The sequence below is a fragment of the Malaclemys terrapin genome, chromosome 4 (assembly GCF_027887155.1).
Source record: "Malaclemys terrapin pileata isolate rMalTer1 chromosome 4, rMalTer1.hap1, whole genome shotgun sequence".
Taxonomy (NCBI): Eukaryota; Metazoa; Chordata; order Testudines; family Emydidae; genus Malaclemys; species Malaclemys terrapin.
Genome location: NC_071508.1, coordinates 136,568,756 through 136,582,321, shown reverse-complemented (window position 1 = coordinate 136,582,321; position 13,566 = coordinate 136,568,756). Strand labels below are relative to the sequence as shown.

Below are 13,566 nucleotides of genomic sequence, written 5' to 3'. Positions count from 1 at the left end.
TTAACCATTTTGGATGGTTTCCATGCTGGGTATCTGCTTCAGGCTGAACTGTTCTGGAAAATTTCAGCCAAAGTGGTTCAGGTCTACACTACCGCTTACGTCAATCTAACTTACGTCACTCAAGGGCGTGAAAAAGACATCCCTCTGAGCGACCTACGTGCTGTCCACACCGGTACTATGTCTGTGGGAGATGCTCTCCCGTCAGCATAGAGCATCTTCACCAGACGTGCTACAGCAGCTGTGCCGATGTAGCGCTTCTAGTGTAAACCTGCCCTAAGAATGAGGCTAGGGAAAAATACATTGTTTTGCCCATGTTAAAAAAGTTCTTGAGACATTTTCTTTGAACAGTGCTCCCAGGCTTTCTGAGATGAGAGGCTGGGGGTGGAGACTGGGTTTGGGAGCCAGTGGGGGTGGGGAGGCTGGGAGTCAGTGAGGGAAACTGGAAAAAATGGAAGCCAGTTGGCCCGGGGGGGGGGGGGGGGGGCACAACACTGAAATCAAAGAAGGAGCTGGGGGAGGGGCATATTGGGCCTGGCTGGACAAAGAGACTGGGACAAGGAGCCAGGGAGGTTGAGACTGGATGAGGAGCCCAGCAGGGGGAGAACTAGGACTGGGTGGGCAAGGAGACTGGTGACAAAGAATTTGGATGAGAGTTGGGGAAACTGGAAGTGGGATGAGAATCCTGAGTCGTGGAGGGTGAGATTGGGTAGGCAGGGAGAATAGGACTAGGATAAGGAGCTAGGAGTAGGGAAGAGACAGAAACAATTTTACAGATTGGGAGCTGAGGCACAGAGATTAAGATCAAAAATTGCCACCCATTTTGGGTGCCCAATTTGAGATGCCTAGGCCCTGATTTTTCAGAGTCATAACATTTCATGTGTTTAAAGCACAATTCCAATTGACTTCAGTTGCAGCTGTGAGTATTCAGCACTTCTGCAAATCAGACCCCAGCATTTCTAGTCAGGCACCCAGGAAATGAGGAACACACAATCAGTGACTACCTGTGAGAAGTATGGTTGAAGTGACTTGCCTAGCATTGCACAGGAAATCTGTGGTGCAGACAGGAATAGAATCCAGTTCTCCATTCAACTGCTTTAACAATGAGGCCCTCCTTTCTCTTCCTACAAACCTCTGACTCATTCATTCAACACCTTCCAACTTCTGCAACAAATGAAGTAGGGATCCTACAGACAACAGTCTCCTTCTCTCCAATACCCTGATTCATCCCCAGAACAGGTCTGTAGCATACGCAGAATAAAGCAGGGGTCCTGCGGAAAAAAGTGACCCCGCAATTAAGGACTGTGTCAAAATGCATGGGCATAAGGGGGCCAAATTAAGAGTGCACAGGCAACTCTACTGCCTCTGCTGTTCTGAGATTGCTCAAGCAGAGTGAAATTAACAAAACTCTGCTCAGTTTGGTCGGTACTGTTCAGAACCATGTAGAGGGCAGTAAAAGGGCAAGATTCGTGTCAATTTCACTCTGCGGCGGCTGCTGCTTGGGAAAGCTGTGGACAACAGCAGAAGTCGGGACTATAGCCATTCAGAAAGGAGGACGACCACAAAAATGGAGGAGCAGAAATTGGAGTCGCCCCTTTTAGTAGCTAGGAGGGTGGTAGATGGGGGGCAGAGCAGCCGGCCTTCTCCCAGCTAGCAGGAAACTTGGGAGAAGTAGAGTAGTATCAACGTCTTCCCCGCGGCCAGGGGCTCTTGGGTGGTGAGTAAGACAAGGAAAATCCATGTTCCTTTTTATCAGCCAGAGGGTAACGTCACATGTCTCATTACCCAAAGGCGGATTGAAGAAAAAAAAAGGGGGGGGGACTCCCCGAACTTCCTCCAGCCTTTCCCTTGCCAGCAGCAGGTGGGGCCAGGGAAGGGAAGAGGACTGGGCCGCTAAGCGGTGCATTAGCCCTAGCTGCTGTCTTATCGCTCCCTCCCAGTTTGCTCTGGGCTTGCTACGGTCTGGTAAAGTTTTCCACCCCCAGACACACCCGCTGGACGATTGATGGCGCACCTCTCACAATCCACAGGGCACGCAGCTGTGACCGCGCCGTAGTGGATAGGGCACCCCCGGCGCGCAGGTGGCTGCATGTGCGCGCACGAGAAGTACTGGTGCGTACAGCGCGCACTCCCGATCCCTGCGGCTAGTCGGCATGCACCCCTGGGCTATGGTTAGCGCGCACGCCCTCGGGCTGTGCCCATCTCCGGCGGTCTCCCAGTCCCCAGCCCTTTAAGAACAGGAGCAGCGCCGTGTGGCCACACCCGCCTGCTCCTGGGTTGGGCCCGTCCCCCTCATTAATATGAAGGCAGAGGCGCCGGTGACTAATGGGTAATGAAGCTGTCACTCTGGCACCTACTTGTTGGGTGTTTGTGCAGTGCGGGCGCGCAGAGAGCGAGCCGAGCTGCCTGCGAACCAGCGCTGCTGCTGCGGCGGGAGCACTCTAGGCGGTCCGTGCTGACAGCCCATGCCCTGCACCTCTCGGGGCGGTGGGGAAAGCTTCCCGGGCAGCAGAGAGCGCACAGGAGGCTCCGCCTTGTGCATGTAAAGACCTTCGCCGTCGATGCTCCGAGCAGCGGCCGGTCCATGGCTGGTTTCCTCGCCCGTCTCTGATCAAGCACCATTCGGCTCGGAGCAGCAGGCATGCTGGGTTCTAGCAGGCGGCACTGGGCTCCCCTCACAGCAGCACTGAGCCTGGTGTTGCTCCTAACTTTGTGGGTGCAGGTAAGAAGATTGGCGGTTGCAGAGTGGTGGGGAAATGTCCTGGGGGCTGCAGCAGAAGGCTTTCCTCCCTGAAAGGGATTTACCTTCCCACCAAATGGGGTGCGGTGGAGGAGAGGGAATGCATTTAATGTCGTAGGCAGAGGTATCTGTCTTTTTAGCATTGCCCCTTTTGGGGCATGGCTCCTAGACCTAAAACCCTGATCTCATTGTGGGGGTTGCCATGGCTTCTTTCTGTCTGTGTAGCCTTTCAATCAGTCTCCTGTTCATGGCATTAGATCCGTGGGTTTAAACGAGGGGGGAGGAAATCAATATGCTGTGTTAGAAGAACATCTACAACTTGCAGCTACATGTCCTTCACACCCATTTTATTTTAAGCGGTTCTGTATGAAAACGAAGGATTGCATTTGCAGAGATCATAATTACTGTTGTATTTCAGGAGTTGGGTGCTCACTTCTGTATACATCTCCTCTTCATACCTTTATCAATAATTTATTCAGCCTTGAGGGATTTTAAAATGTCTATATCCCTTGCAGTGGATTATTTATGTACAGTACTTTTGCAGTGCAGTTACCTAGTGCAGCTGTTTGTATTGCTGCAGTAACAGCTATACAGTTCTAGATGTATTATTTTATAGGAAATAGAATTTTAATAGCAAAACGCTTTACTGGAAGGCTTGGGAGGAAACCTTGTATTGGCTGATTGCAAACTTCCATGCACTTTCCCAAGACGCTATAGTAATGAGGTTGACTCCCCTTTGATTTTTATTTTTAGGTGTCCCAATCCACGGGCTATTTCGAGCTGCAGCTTAACGCGGTGAAGAATGTAAACGGAGAATTGTTGAATGGGGAATGTTGTGATGGCATGAAAAGTCCCCAGAACCTGAACTGTACCCGGGATGAATGTGATACTTATGTGAAAGTTTGTTTAAAGGAATATCAGGCCAAGATCACGCCCATTGGACCTTGCAACTACGGATCCGGATCTACCCCAGTTCTCGGTGGAAATACTTTTTATTTGAACAGCAACAAATATTCTCATCAGGGCAAAAATCATGACGTGGGCAGGATTGTTATACCTTTTCAGTTTGCATGGCCGGTAGGTTGACTCTCATCCCTTTTTCTATAACATTTTAATTTCCTCAAAGCAAAACCCTTTTTCTTGGTGCATTGAATAGGCTGGAAGGAATAAACTAGGAAATAGGGGGTTTTCCCCGATGGTTGCTAATTGATGGCTGAACAGTTATGACCTCCCTGTGTTCGTTTCTCCACTTTCTAATTTAAGTTGCCTTTTTCCTTCCACCCTGCGCTGCAGTCCCTCTAGTAAACTACTGAAGGGAGTGTGTGCTCTTTGCTTGTGGAGGTTAGAGGAGGTATGGAAGGTGATGGTTACCCGGTTTAATATTAACGCTTGCTGTTTGCATGTACATTTGCAAAGCTGGGGTTTCCCCTATTCACCAGCAACGATTTCATTGGTCTTGCAGATCGGGATCTATAGGGCTAGGGGAGCTGTATTACATCCCTTATGTGATGATAGGGAGGCATTCGAGAAACGCTTGCAACAGGCTGCAGTCTAGTGACTCGGAGTATTTGTGGCAGTAGTAGATATAAAGCACAGGCTGCAGTGTAATAATAAATAAATCCCATAAGTACCTACATAAGGGTGTTTCAGTCCTGCAGGAGCAGCTGGGGAATCAGTTGCGTGCCCGCTCCTGCTTTTCGCAGATTCCAGGTGTGGGCACTAAGCCATGCAAAACGCATTTGCCTCTGCATGGAAGGAGATACGTTGTTTTTGGCTGCAGGACCTGCAGCTTTGCACAGACTTAGAGCCTCCCCTGTTTGTGGCGCAAGGTGCCGCCTGCTTGTAGTTAAATGGGGCATGCATTGAAGGGAGCCTCCCGGCAGGGGGCGCGTGCACCACGGTGAGCCTAGGGCGTGGGGAGGCGAGGCGGCAACCGCTGCACTGGCCCCAGGCTATGGGGAGTGAGTGGAGAGCGCGTGCGGCGGCTCGCGAAGGGCGCGAGCTGCTCGGCTTCTGGAACTAGACCGGCCCCGGGGGCGGGAGGAAGTGGCTGGCGGGCGGCCGTTGGAGCAGCAGTGGGCGGGGCCGAGGCTGGGAGGGGAAGCCGTTGGCCTGGTAGGCGTGTGGGGTACGCGGCGCCTAGACGCCAGGAGCCCTGCCCCACCCACCTACCGGCGGAGGCTGGGAACCGTCCCCTGTGGGCGGGGCTGAGGCAGGGCGGTGGGCTTGGGCCGGTCACGCCCCCCCCCTCCCCGGGAGCTGCCCTCGGTCTCAGGGCTCCTGACAGCGCCCTGCCCGGGGGTGTGGGGCTGCAGCCGCCAAGAGTGACGCTGCCTGGCGCTGAGGGGGGGGCGCGAAATCCAAGGACGGGCCTCCCTGGCGTGGGGGAGGGGAAGAGGGGTCGGTGTCACGTGGCAGGGAGCGGGGTGAGTTCGGGAGAGGCTGCGAGCAGGGAGCCAACTCCAGCCTTTCCGGCCCGCGCCAGGCAGGTGGGATCCTGCAGGCCCCGCTCGGCAGCTGCCAAGGGCAGCTTTGCTGTGGGGGTGCGGCTTGGCTAGTGTCGGAGTTGTGGGGACTCGTCATGGCAGCGTGTCCCAGGCTAGGAGCCTCACACTGGAGGATGAACCCGGGCTATGGCAGTTCTCGGGCCGAGCACATTGTTGGTACTGAACAACAAAGGACTGGATCCATGCTTGCCTTGGGCTGTGCAAAGCTTGTAAGATTTTCCTCTTCTGGAAATCCTCAGGCGTTGGAAGTGTTAAATGATGAAGCCAAGACTGGTCATGCTAAAGAAATAAGTCCCACACCATTTAAATCCTCAGTAGTACTGAAGACTCATCCTGCGAACAGTTCCCACTAATGGGGGAGCTGGTCAGTTTTAAACAGGCTTTTTGTAGTGCAGAAGGGAGAGGGGATACTTCAGATTAGAAAGATACTTTAACTTTTCGCTGTTTAAATCCACATGAAGAACTTTGGAATGGATACAAGCTCTTACATGTTGATCTCTGTGTACAAAGTGGCTTAGCTTCTAATGGCCAATGCAACTCTTAACTCTTTCCTAGTCTTCTATTGAATTATAAGGCTCCCTGCTGATGGACTATGGTGAATACTATATAAATGATACTTGGGATGACTGAACAGCTAGCTGAAATGTGATAAAGGATTAAATAAAGATGCTTTCTGTCTTAAAGTCAGCTGTAAAATACAGGTGAGGTGAAATTATAAACTTGGCTTTGAGTAAGCTAAGTGAGCAACATTAGCACCTGAAAACGTTTTATATTTGAGGTGCATGAAGAAGTAGAGGTAATTTAGCTCATTATTTTATTGTGCCAGTTTCAAGTACTACTTCTTGAAACTGGCAGAGAATTGGGTAGTCTTCATAATACAGGTTCTGAGCTCAATTCTCTGTTTGTTGTCAAAATAAGCGCATTCCTATCTTGCAGCTACCATCTACTGTGTTTCTGTATCCTGAAGAAGTCCTAAAATTTAACAGGGCTTTCTACTTCAGACAAACTTAGTACAGTACTTCCAGCACCCAAGTAATATCTGTCAACCATTAAATCCTTTACACCACTACCCACACCACTTTATGGAAGCACTGAAGCTGAAACACTTGGTGTTTCATTTCCAGTGTGTCTTTGCAGCTGTTGCAAAGCAACCCGTAATTTATTTAAACAGTGCAACCAGTCACAAAATGCAGTTTGGTGGGTGGCTTGCATTTTGAGTTTAGAAGGAATAAAGTCCTCTCCCTGCCCACCCTTAACTCTAAAAATAACTGTAGACTGGCTGTACTACAGCTTTAAAAACTACCCAAGCTGTTTTATATGCTGCATTTAAACTGGTATGTTGTAGCCTCATCACGAGTGTCAAGCTTTGAGGAAGGTATTGGGAATGCCAGACTTCCGTGATACATTGTACAATTAGACCTGTGATGAACAAGAGTAAATTGAAAGACTTCCCAGTTCATGTAAGACTTTTTTTTTATTTTAACATAAATGCTAGAAATAACTGCATTTTTGAGCTGAATTGTGTTCATTGGTGAATAGTCCTCAAGAAGTTGGCTTTAATGACTCAAACATCAAATTCTTAAAACTGCCATTTTCAAAACAAGTCACTTTGTGTAAACTCTCCATATTGGCATACCTATCACTTGCTGTACTCTTATCATGAGGCTAGTTTTATGCACATCAGTGTGCACATACTCATACCAGTAATGAGTAATGTCACTTACTGATCAAGTTGGAGGAGATGCCACTAAAGAGGGCAAGAAAGCATATCCTTAACTTACATAAAATGCACTTGGTTTGGCATCTACTGTCACCAAGGGACTTGAAGCCTAAAACTTCTTGTGTAAGCCAGGGGGAAAAAATATAAAAATCTTTGGATAAAAGATCACCTAATATTAATAAATTGGTATATGTGCACTTACTGGTCAGCATATTACTGGCCACTAATTGAAGGCTTGGTTGCCTAGTTAAGGAGACTGTTTTTAACTTCTTAGTATTGATTAGGACAAATTGAACACTGAGGAAAACTTGTCTCTAATATTCTTCCCTCTGTGTAATCTCTTAATATCGCAAATTAACAATGGCTGTAAATGAAATGTATATAACTGTTAATAGAAACACCCTTTTCAGCTGTTAAGATGCTTTATTGTAATAAAACATACTACTTTTCAATTAGATTTGCATATTTCAAGTCTCTTTTAAAAGGACAGTCTTCTTTAGAGTAGTCTGAGGTATGACCACTCTGTTCTATAAAGCTGAAACACCTGAGTTCAGTGATCCCTACAAGGTGATATGAAGTGTCAGTTGTTGCTCGTTTCCTGTTAGGGGTGTGTGGTTTTTTTTTTATTATTATTATTAAACCTTTGTAGCTTGATCTGTTTTCAAGAGAAGGTTGGGATATTGCCAAAAAGTTCTTAAAATTGCTACCTTGGGATATATATGTCTTTTGCAGAAATTTGGCAGTGGGAGAAATTGAGGAACAGCTAGAACAATACAGCTGTCTTCTTCACCCACCCACCTCAACTCTCCCCTCCCTCCTCTAAAATTTGAGAAGCTTAACATGTAAAAGATTATCAATAAACAAATTTAACTTCATTAAAATAAAAGTACTTCTCAAGTTAAAAGAACTACATAAAATGTTATAACTGAAATATTAAAGATTCATAAATATAAACTGCATAGATGGCAATAATTGCTTCTAAACCACTGTCATCTTATTTTGTGTTCTAAGTATAGAAGTGTCAACATTTGACTAAAATACTACTGAAAACTGACTTCATTGCAAGGCATGTTGAAAATCAAAAGTGTTCAATCTTGAATGCAATTGGGATGCTTCTGTATGCAGAAGTTCAGCTCTACTGGATTTTTATATTTAAAAGCTCACATTCCACAAACTTTTAAAGTGGTAGGTTCTTTGCCCAATGCATTGTGTTAACCTACATTACTGGGAACTGTCTGCATTAAGAGATCATGAGAAACGTCACATTTATAGTTGAGTCTAATCTCTTGCTGCAGAACAGGCTCTTCCTAAATTGATGGATTGATTCTGGAATAAGTTTGCCATGGCAACTGGTAAGTGACATGTAAGAAATAAGTGATAGGTAGCTTTCAGACTTTCTGAAATAGCCCCAGTTAAAGAGATACTATCAAACATCTTGAAGATGCAGGAATATAATAATTGGTCCTGCATTTCCACAAAATGCATAGGCTTCAATTAATTTTAAAAATTGGTTTTGTACCTTGATCAGGAGAGAAGCATTGAAAGGTGTATTATATATGAATGGGGCTAACCCAGCACAGCCTGTTTAACTGGTGGAGTATTGACTAATGGTTAGAGCAAAAGGTTGGGAGTTGGGTCACTTAATACTGACTCTCCATCACATTGGTAAGGCTTAGTGTTTGGAAGGAGCTCCTAAGAATCTTAGTTGGAAGATACACATAATCATTATCAAAATAACCAGTATCTAATTATCCAAGGCTAGGTTCTTGCTTAATATCGCAAATTAACAATGGCTGTAAATGAAATGTTTATATTTCTCAAAAAGAGGGTCTGTCTTCTCTCTGCCCCCCCCCCCCTCCACCTACCTGTTAGGGGCTTACTTGTGTCTGCTCTGTAAGAGGTCAGCTCCTCTGACAGTCAAGCTGTATGTGTAAGGTCTCTGCCAAGAAGATGGGCATGTATGCCAATGTTTTGCAAATATCTTGTAGGCTATTGTGCACAAAAAAAAGTGTAGCACCTTAACACACTAGATCACATCTTGACCTATCAGAGGGCTAACTGATATCCTAGAATGGTGACCAGGACTTCTCCACCTGTGGGTTGCAACAAAACAGTGTTGGGATTGCTACCATTCCTCTGTCCTCTTATGAAATAGTATTTCAGCCCCTATGGTGGCAGAGAACCTTGCAAGTGTGAACCAGTGTAAACCGCTGCAGTGATTCCTGGCTGAAACAATAGCTCTAAAAGGTGTGAACTGTTGCATTCAAGGCTTCATTGTGTCTGGTCTTCTGTAGCCATGCAATCTCGCACCTCTTCATCATTCCATGAAATGGTGAATTCCATGGCAAAAATGTTTCACTTTTCTGCACCAGGCACTAAATATATTGGTACTCTATCTGGCCGTGCAGTTGAGTTAAACATGCAGGTGTATTATACTGACCGGTCTTGAAGTTGAAAATTTTGAACAGAGAGAATGGAAAACCAGTAGTTGCCCCCCCCATTTTTCAGACCCTTGAATGTGATGGTCAGGTAAGAGCATATTACACCAGTGTGCTGTCAAACTCTCTAGGTAAAATTCAAAGTGCTGATTTTGTCTCCAAAATCCTGAATCCTGAGTGGTTAGGCTTTTTTCTATTTGTTACCTCCAGGAACTTGCCAGAAGTTTAGTGTGCCATATGCTTTTGGAATGTGGCCAGGATTTCCATAAGTGTTTCAGCTCTTATCTAGCCTGTAAGGGTCCTTCTCAGTCAAAATTTTGTAGGACTGAGGGGAACTTTCAGGTATTGGATCTTATGTATGAAAGTGTGGTGTTTTTTTAACTCTTAAGTTTTATATGCTGTACCCAGATACTAGGGTGATCCGTCTCATCCAGATGTCTGGAATTGTTTATGCTTTAGATCAAGTTTGAACTAGAGTGTGGAATATATCCTACCCAAAAGTGTTGAAAGACTAACTTGGCTGCATCAGTACATCTAAGATCCATGTGACACTACACCTTTAATATATAATTTAAACCTGTTCTTTAGATGTTCTCTACTACTTAAGCATAATCCTGCACATACAGTTAGCTCAGGTAGACTCCCCTAACTCAAAATCTGAGAGCTGCATGGTTGTAGCAAGGGCAGAATTAAAGATTGGAAGAGATTGGATTGAAATTTACCTGGACTCCTTGCTGCCTTTTGGGCACCCAAATAGCTTTGGTTGGAAAATGCCTCTCCCACCCCTGGCTAGGAAACTGCATCCCATCTTCTCAGTTCTGAGTCTGGCTGCAGTGAGCCATTCTTTTGTCGCTCAGGCACGGATTACCATAATGCAATGAACTTGGGATCTCTGATCAGCAAGGCTTTCTTCACTGGATTCCCATTGATTACTGGATCAAATTCAAGGTCATGCCATTTTCAGTCTTCCATGGGACCAGCCCAAGTTAATGATGCAAACTAAATGCCTTTCGAATGAAATGTAAAACCTCCTACTTTTGACAAGCTGTCTCTTAACCCCTTTGACACTCAAGTTTTAAAACAACAAAACTTGATATAGAATAGAGTGGGTGAGGGGAAAGAGAGAAAGTGAACATAAGATCATCTAACAAACTAAAGTTCTCAGAGATAGGTGCAATATAAGCACATTATATGAATTAGGCCAGTATAACAGGAAATTAATATGAAAAATGAAGTAGTTGGTAGCTACACATTGGTTGCAAACATAAAATATCTATGCAACTTAACTTGACTGTAGCTTTTTTTTAATGGAAGTCTGTGCTGACCATACAGTTTCCCTATAAACCAGGGGTGGCCAAAATTACTGACCCTCCAAACCACATGACAATCTTCAGATGTTCGAGAGCCAGGGCATATCTGCTGAGGCTCGGGATTCAGCCCTGTGGGAGGCGTCTGCCAGGGTTGGGGTTTCAGCCACACTCCTGCTGAAGCCCTGAGATCCCCCTCCCTGCTGCGCAGAAGCCCTTACCCCACCACCACCCTGCTGCAAGGCCGAGGCCCCAACTCACCCACCCAGTCTGGTACATGGAGACTCGGGGGGGAGGGGGCGGAGGGACGGGGGCGTGAGGGGCTCCACGAGCCGTACTTCAACTGTAAAAGAGCTTGTAAGCCACGGTTTGGCCACCCCTGCTATAAACTCTTAAGACTTGCCACAAACTGTTCATATTAGTAAGGTGGGTGTAAATCTACTCTGTGCTAGCCTGCTGTGCATGTAGTGTTGAGGTGGACACTACTGCCCCTCACTAAAAGTTCCCTAGTGTGCATCAATCTACTATTTCGAAGCAGAATAGATCCAAGTGTGGTAGGGAACTTTTAGTGTGCAGCAGCAATGTTCACATGGACACTTAATGTGGGGTATATTTGCACCCCAGCTTGCCACAAAATAGGTGTTTGTGTAGGCAAGCTCCTAGTTTAATAATCTTTCAAATGAAATATTTACTCTTAAGTGCCTTTTTGTGGCACTTTGGCTAGGCAATTTGAGAACCTTCTAGTAGTACTGTAATAACCATCACAGAAAGTTTTCTGACTCTAAAAGGACATGCTATGCTAATAGCCCAAAATGATACTTCCAGATAATCATAACTTATGGATGTGCATCAGAAATCATCCCCTGCAGCCTCTCTGCTATGCATTTATGAATACATAGACTGGGGTGTACAAGGAAATCTTGCTCTGTTTCCTATGGGTTAGTGGATAAATGCGTTTGGATAAATTTCCAGCTGCTTAGTACTTGTCTTCACAGCTCTTACTCCTCTTGGGATTGTGTGTGTGTGTGTGTGTGTGTGTGAAGGACTATTTCAGTATGTAAACAGTATCCCTTCTGTATTAGATCAGAGAGCTTTTGAGTTAAATCTTGCATGTTCACTGTTGATGATAATATAGCAATGATCTAGGCTAGGGGTTCTCGCATCAATTTTTTTGGTGGCCTCAGAGTGCGGCCACCAACACACTGACACTTTTTCCCCCTAAAATTATTTATTTTTTTCCTAAAGTTAATTAAGTAATAGGCACATATATACTTTTCACGTTCTTGTTTTTTATTATTTTTTATTTATTTATTGTTTCTTTTGCTTTTTTGGTAGAAGTGGGTGTCTGTACAACAATTCTGAAGTAAATTTGAAAATGCTTTGACATAATAAGTCCAAATAATAATTAAACATGTCTGGGAAGGGGAGCGGAGGGGAGGGGAGGCATGGCTGTGGCATTGCAGCTTGCCCAGAGTAGAAAGTATGAAGAGAGAAGTTTTGTGTAACTATAGAAAAGTCCTCTCTTCCAAATTTCAATGGAAAGGTAACCCTTGATGTCCTCTGCATATTTCAGACATAACTGAACCTATTATTTCTTGTAAAAATAACTTGCAGTGCAGAGAGATTAGTGGCCTGCCAGCTGTTCTATTATACTTTCTTAACCTTTCTTCCTTCATATGTCCTTAAGAGTACTTTGAATAACTCTTCAGATAGTAGTAATAGAAGGACAGTTTAAACTTAGTCCTGCCTTAGTGCAGGGGGCTGGACTAGATGGTCCCTTCCAGTCTTGCATTTCTATGATATCTGTGCCTCTGAAAGCTTATTTAATTCTAACATTTAAAACTTCTTTGACACACCAATGTTTTACTAAAGTTCTCTTCTGTAAGGATACTGAAGCTTAATTCAGACTATGCAGGCTTTAGTATTATAGATGTGAAAGAAATTCTGATTGCCAGGTATCCATCCATTTCAGAAGGCACTCCAGGCAGTGCATCAAGGAGATCGTTACACTCTTGTTGCAGTATACAGGACATGTGCATTGATCCGTTTATTCTAATATATAGTCCATCTGCAATCAAAGAATCCTATTAAAAAAAATAAACCTAGGATAGAGGGAGGGGAAGGAGGTTCTTATCGGTCACAATTTATTATTGTAGAAGCTCTGTATCATTTCCACTTATAATACTGTCTTGAGCAGTTTGACCCTATTATGAAGTGTGAAGCCACTCTGGCTATGTCTACAGCAAGAAAAGTATTTTTACAAGGAGATAACTATAAAAGGTTATAAAAACTAAGCATAGACAGGACAAAATGTAGTTTTACCTCAACCAACTTTATTTTAAAGTAATTGTGACTAGATGCAGCACTGTCCTTTGATCTGCCGATAGTTGTAGATACTCTTGTGCCTATAAATTTCTCTTTCCTCTGCCCCGCCCCCCCCCATCCCCAAGTAAGTGGAATAAAACTAATGATCATATGTCAACTTTGTGTAGATGCTGATTGAAAAGTCCTTGGCAGAAGCAAGCAATGATGCTACTCCATGGGCGGGGGGGATGTGGTACAGTAGTAGAAGAAAAACTTACTTTCTGCTGTTTCTTCTTCTTTCCCCACCCTATTGGTTTACTTAAAGCAGCCAGGAAGCTCCTAGGTTGAAAGAGGAAATATTTTTTTCCAGGAATGGGATGGGGGCAAGGGTGGGGCTTCAAATGTATCAAAACTTAGCAGAGGATCATCTAAAAGATGGAGCTGCTGAACAGGGTCTAGAGAGAGCACCTCTTCAGGAATCCTGCCATCCTGCTCCTTTCAGTGGAGGTGTGTCAGAGTGCTAAGCTTCGTACTAGTGAGTTGTCCTGGCCCT

The 13,566-nt window shown here is 45.1% G+C and overlaps 1 protein-coding gene across 1 annotated transcript in view; it reads left to right on the top strand.

Annotated features, from left to right (window-relative positions):
* The first annotated feature begins 2,344 nt into the window (after positions 1-2,344).
* The window catches only part of JAG2 (jagged canonical Notch ligand 2), a 94,888-nt gene continuing 83,666 nt past the window's right edge, over positions 2,345-13,566 (top strand). Inside the window, 3 exon segments of the mRNA XM_054026786.1 lie at positions 2,345-2,618; positions 2,621-2,719; positions 3,491-3,814. Coding sequence (XP_053882761.1) covers positions 2,559-2,618; positions 2,621-2,719; positions 3,491-3,814 — 483 coding nt within the window. The 5' untranslated portion in view covers positions 2,345-2,558.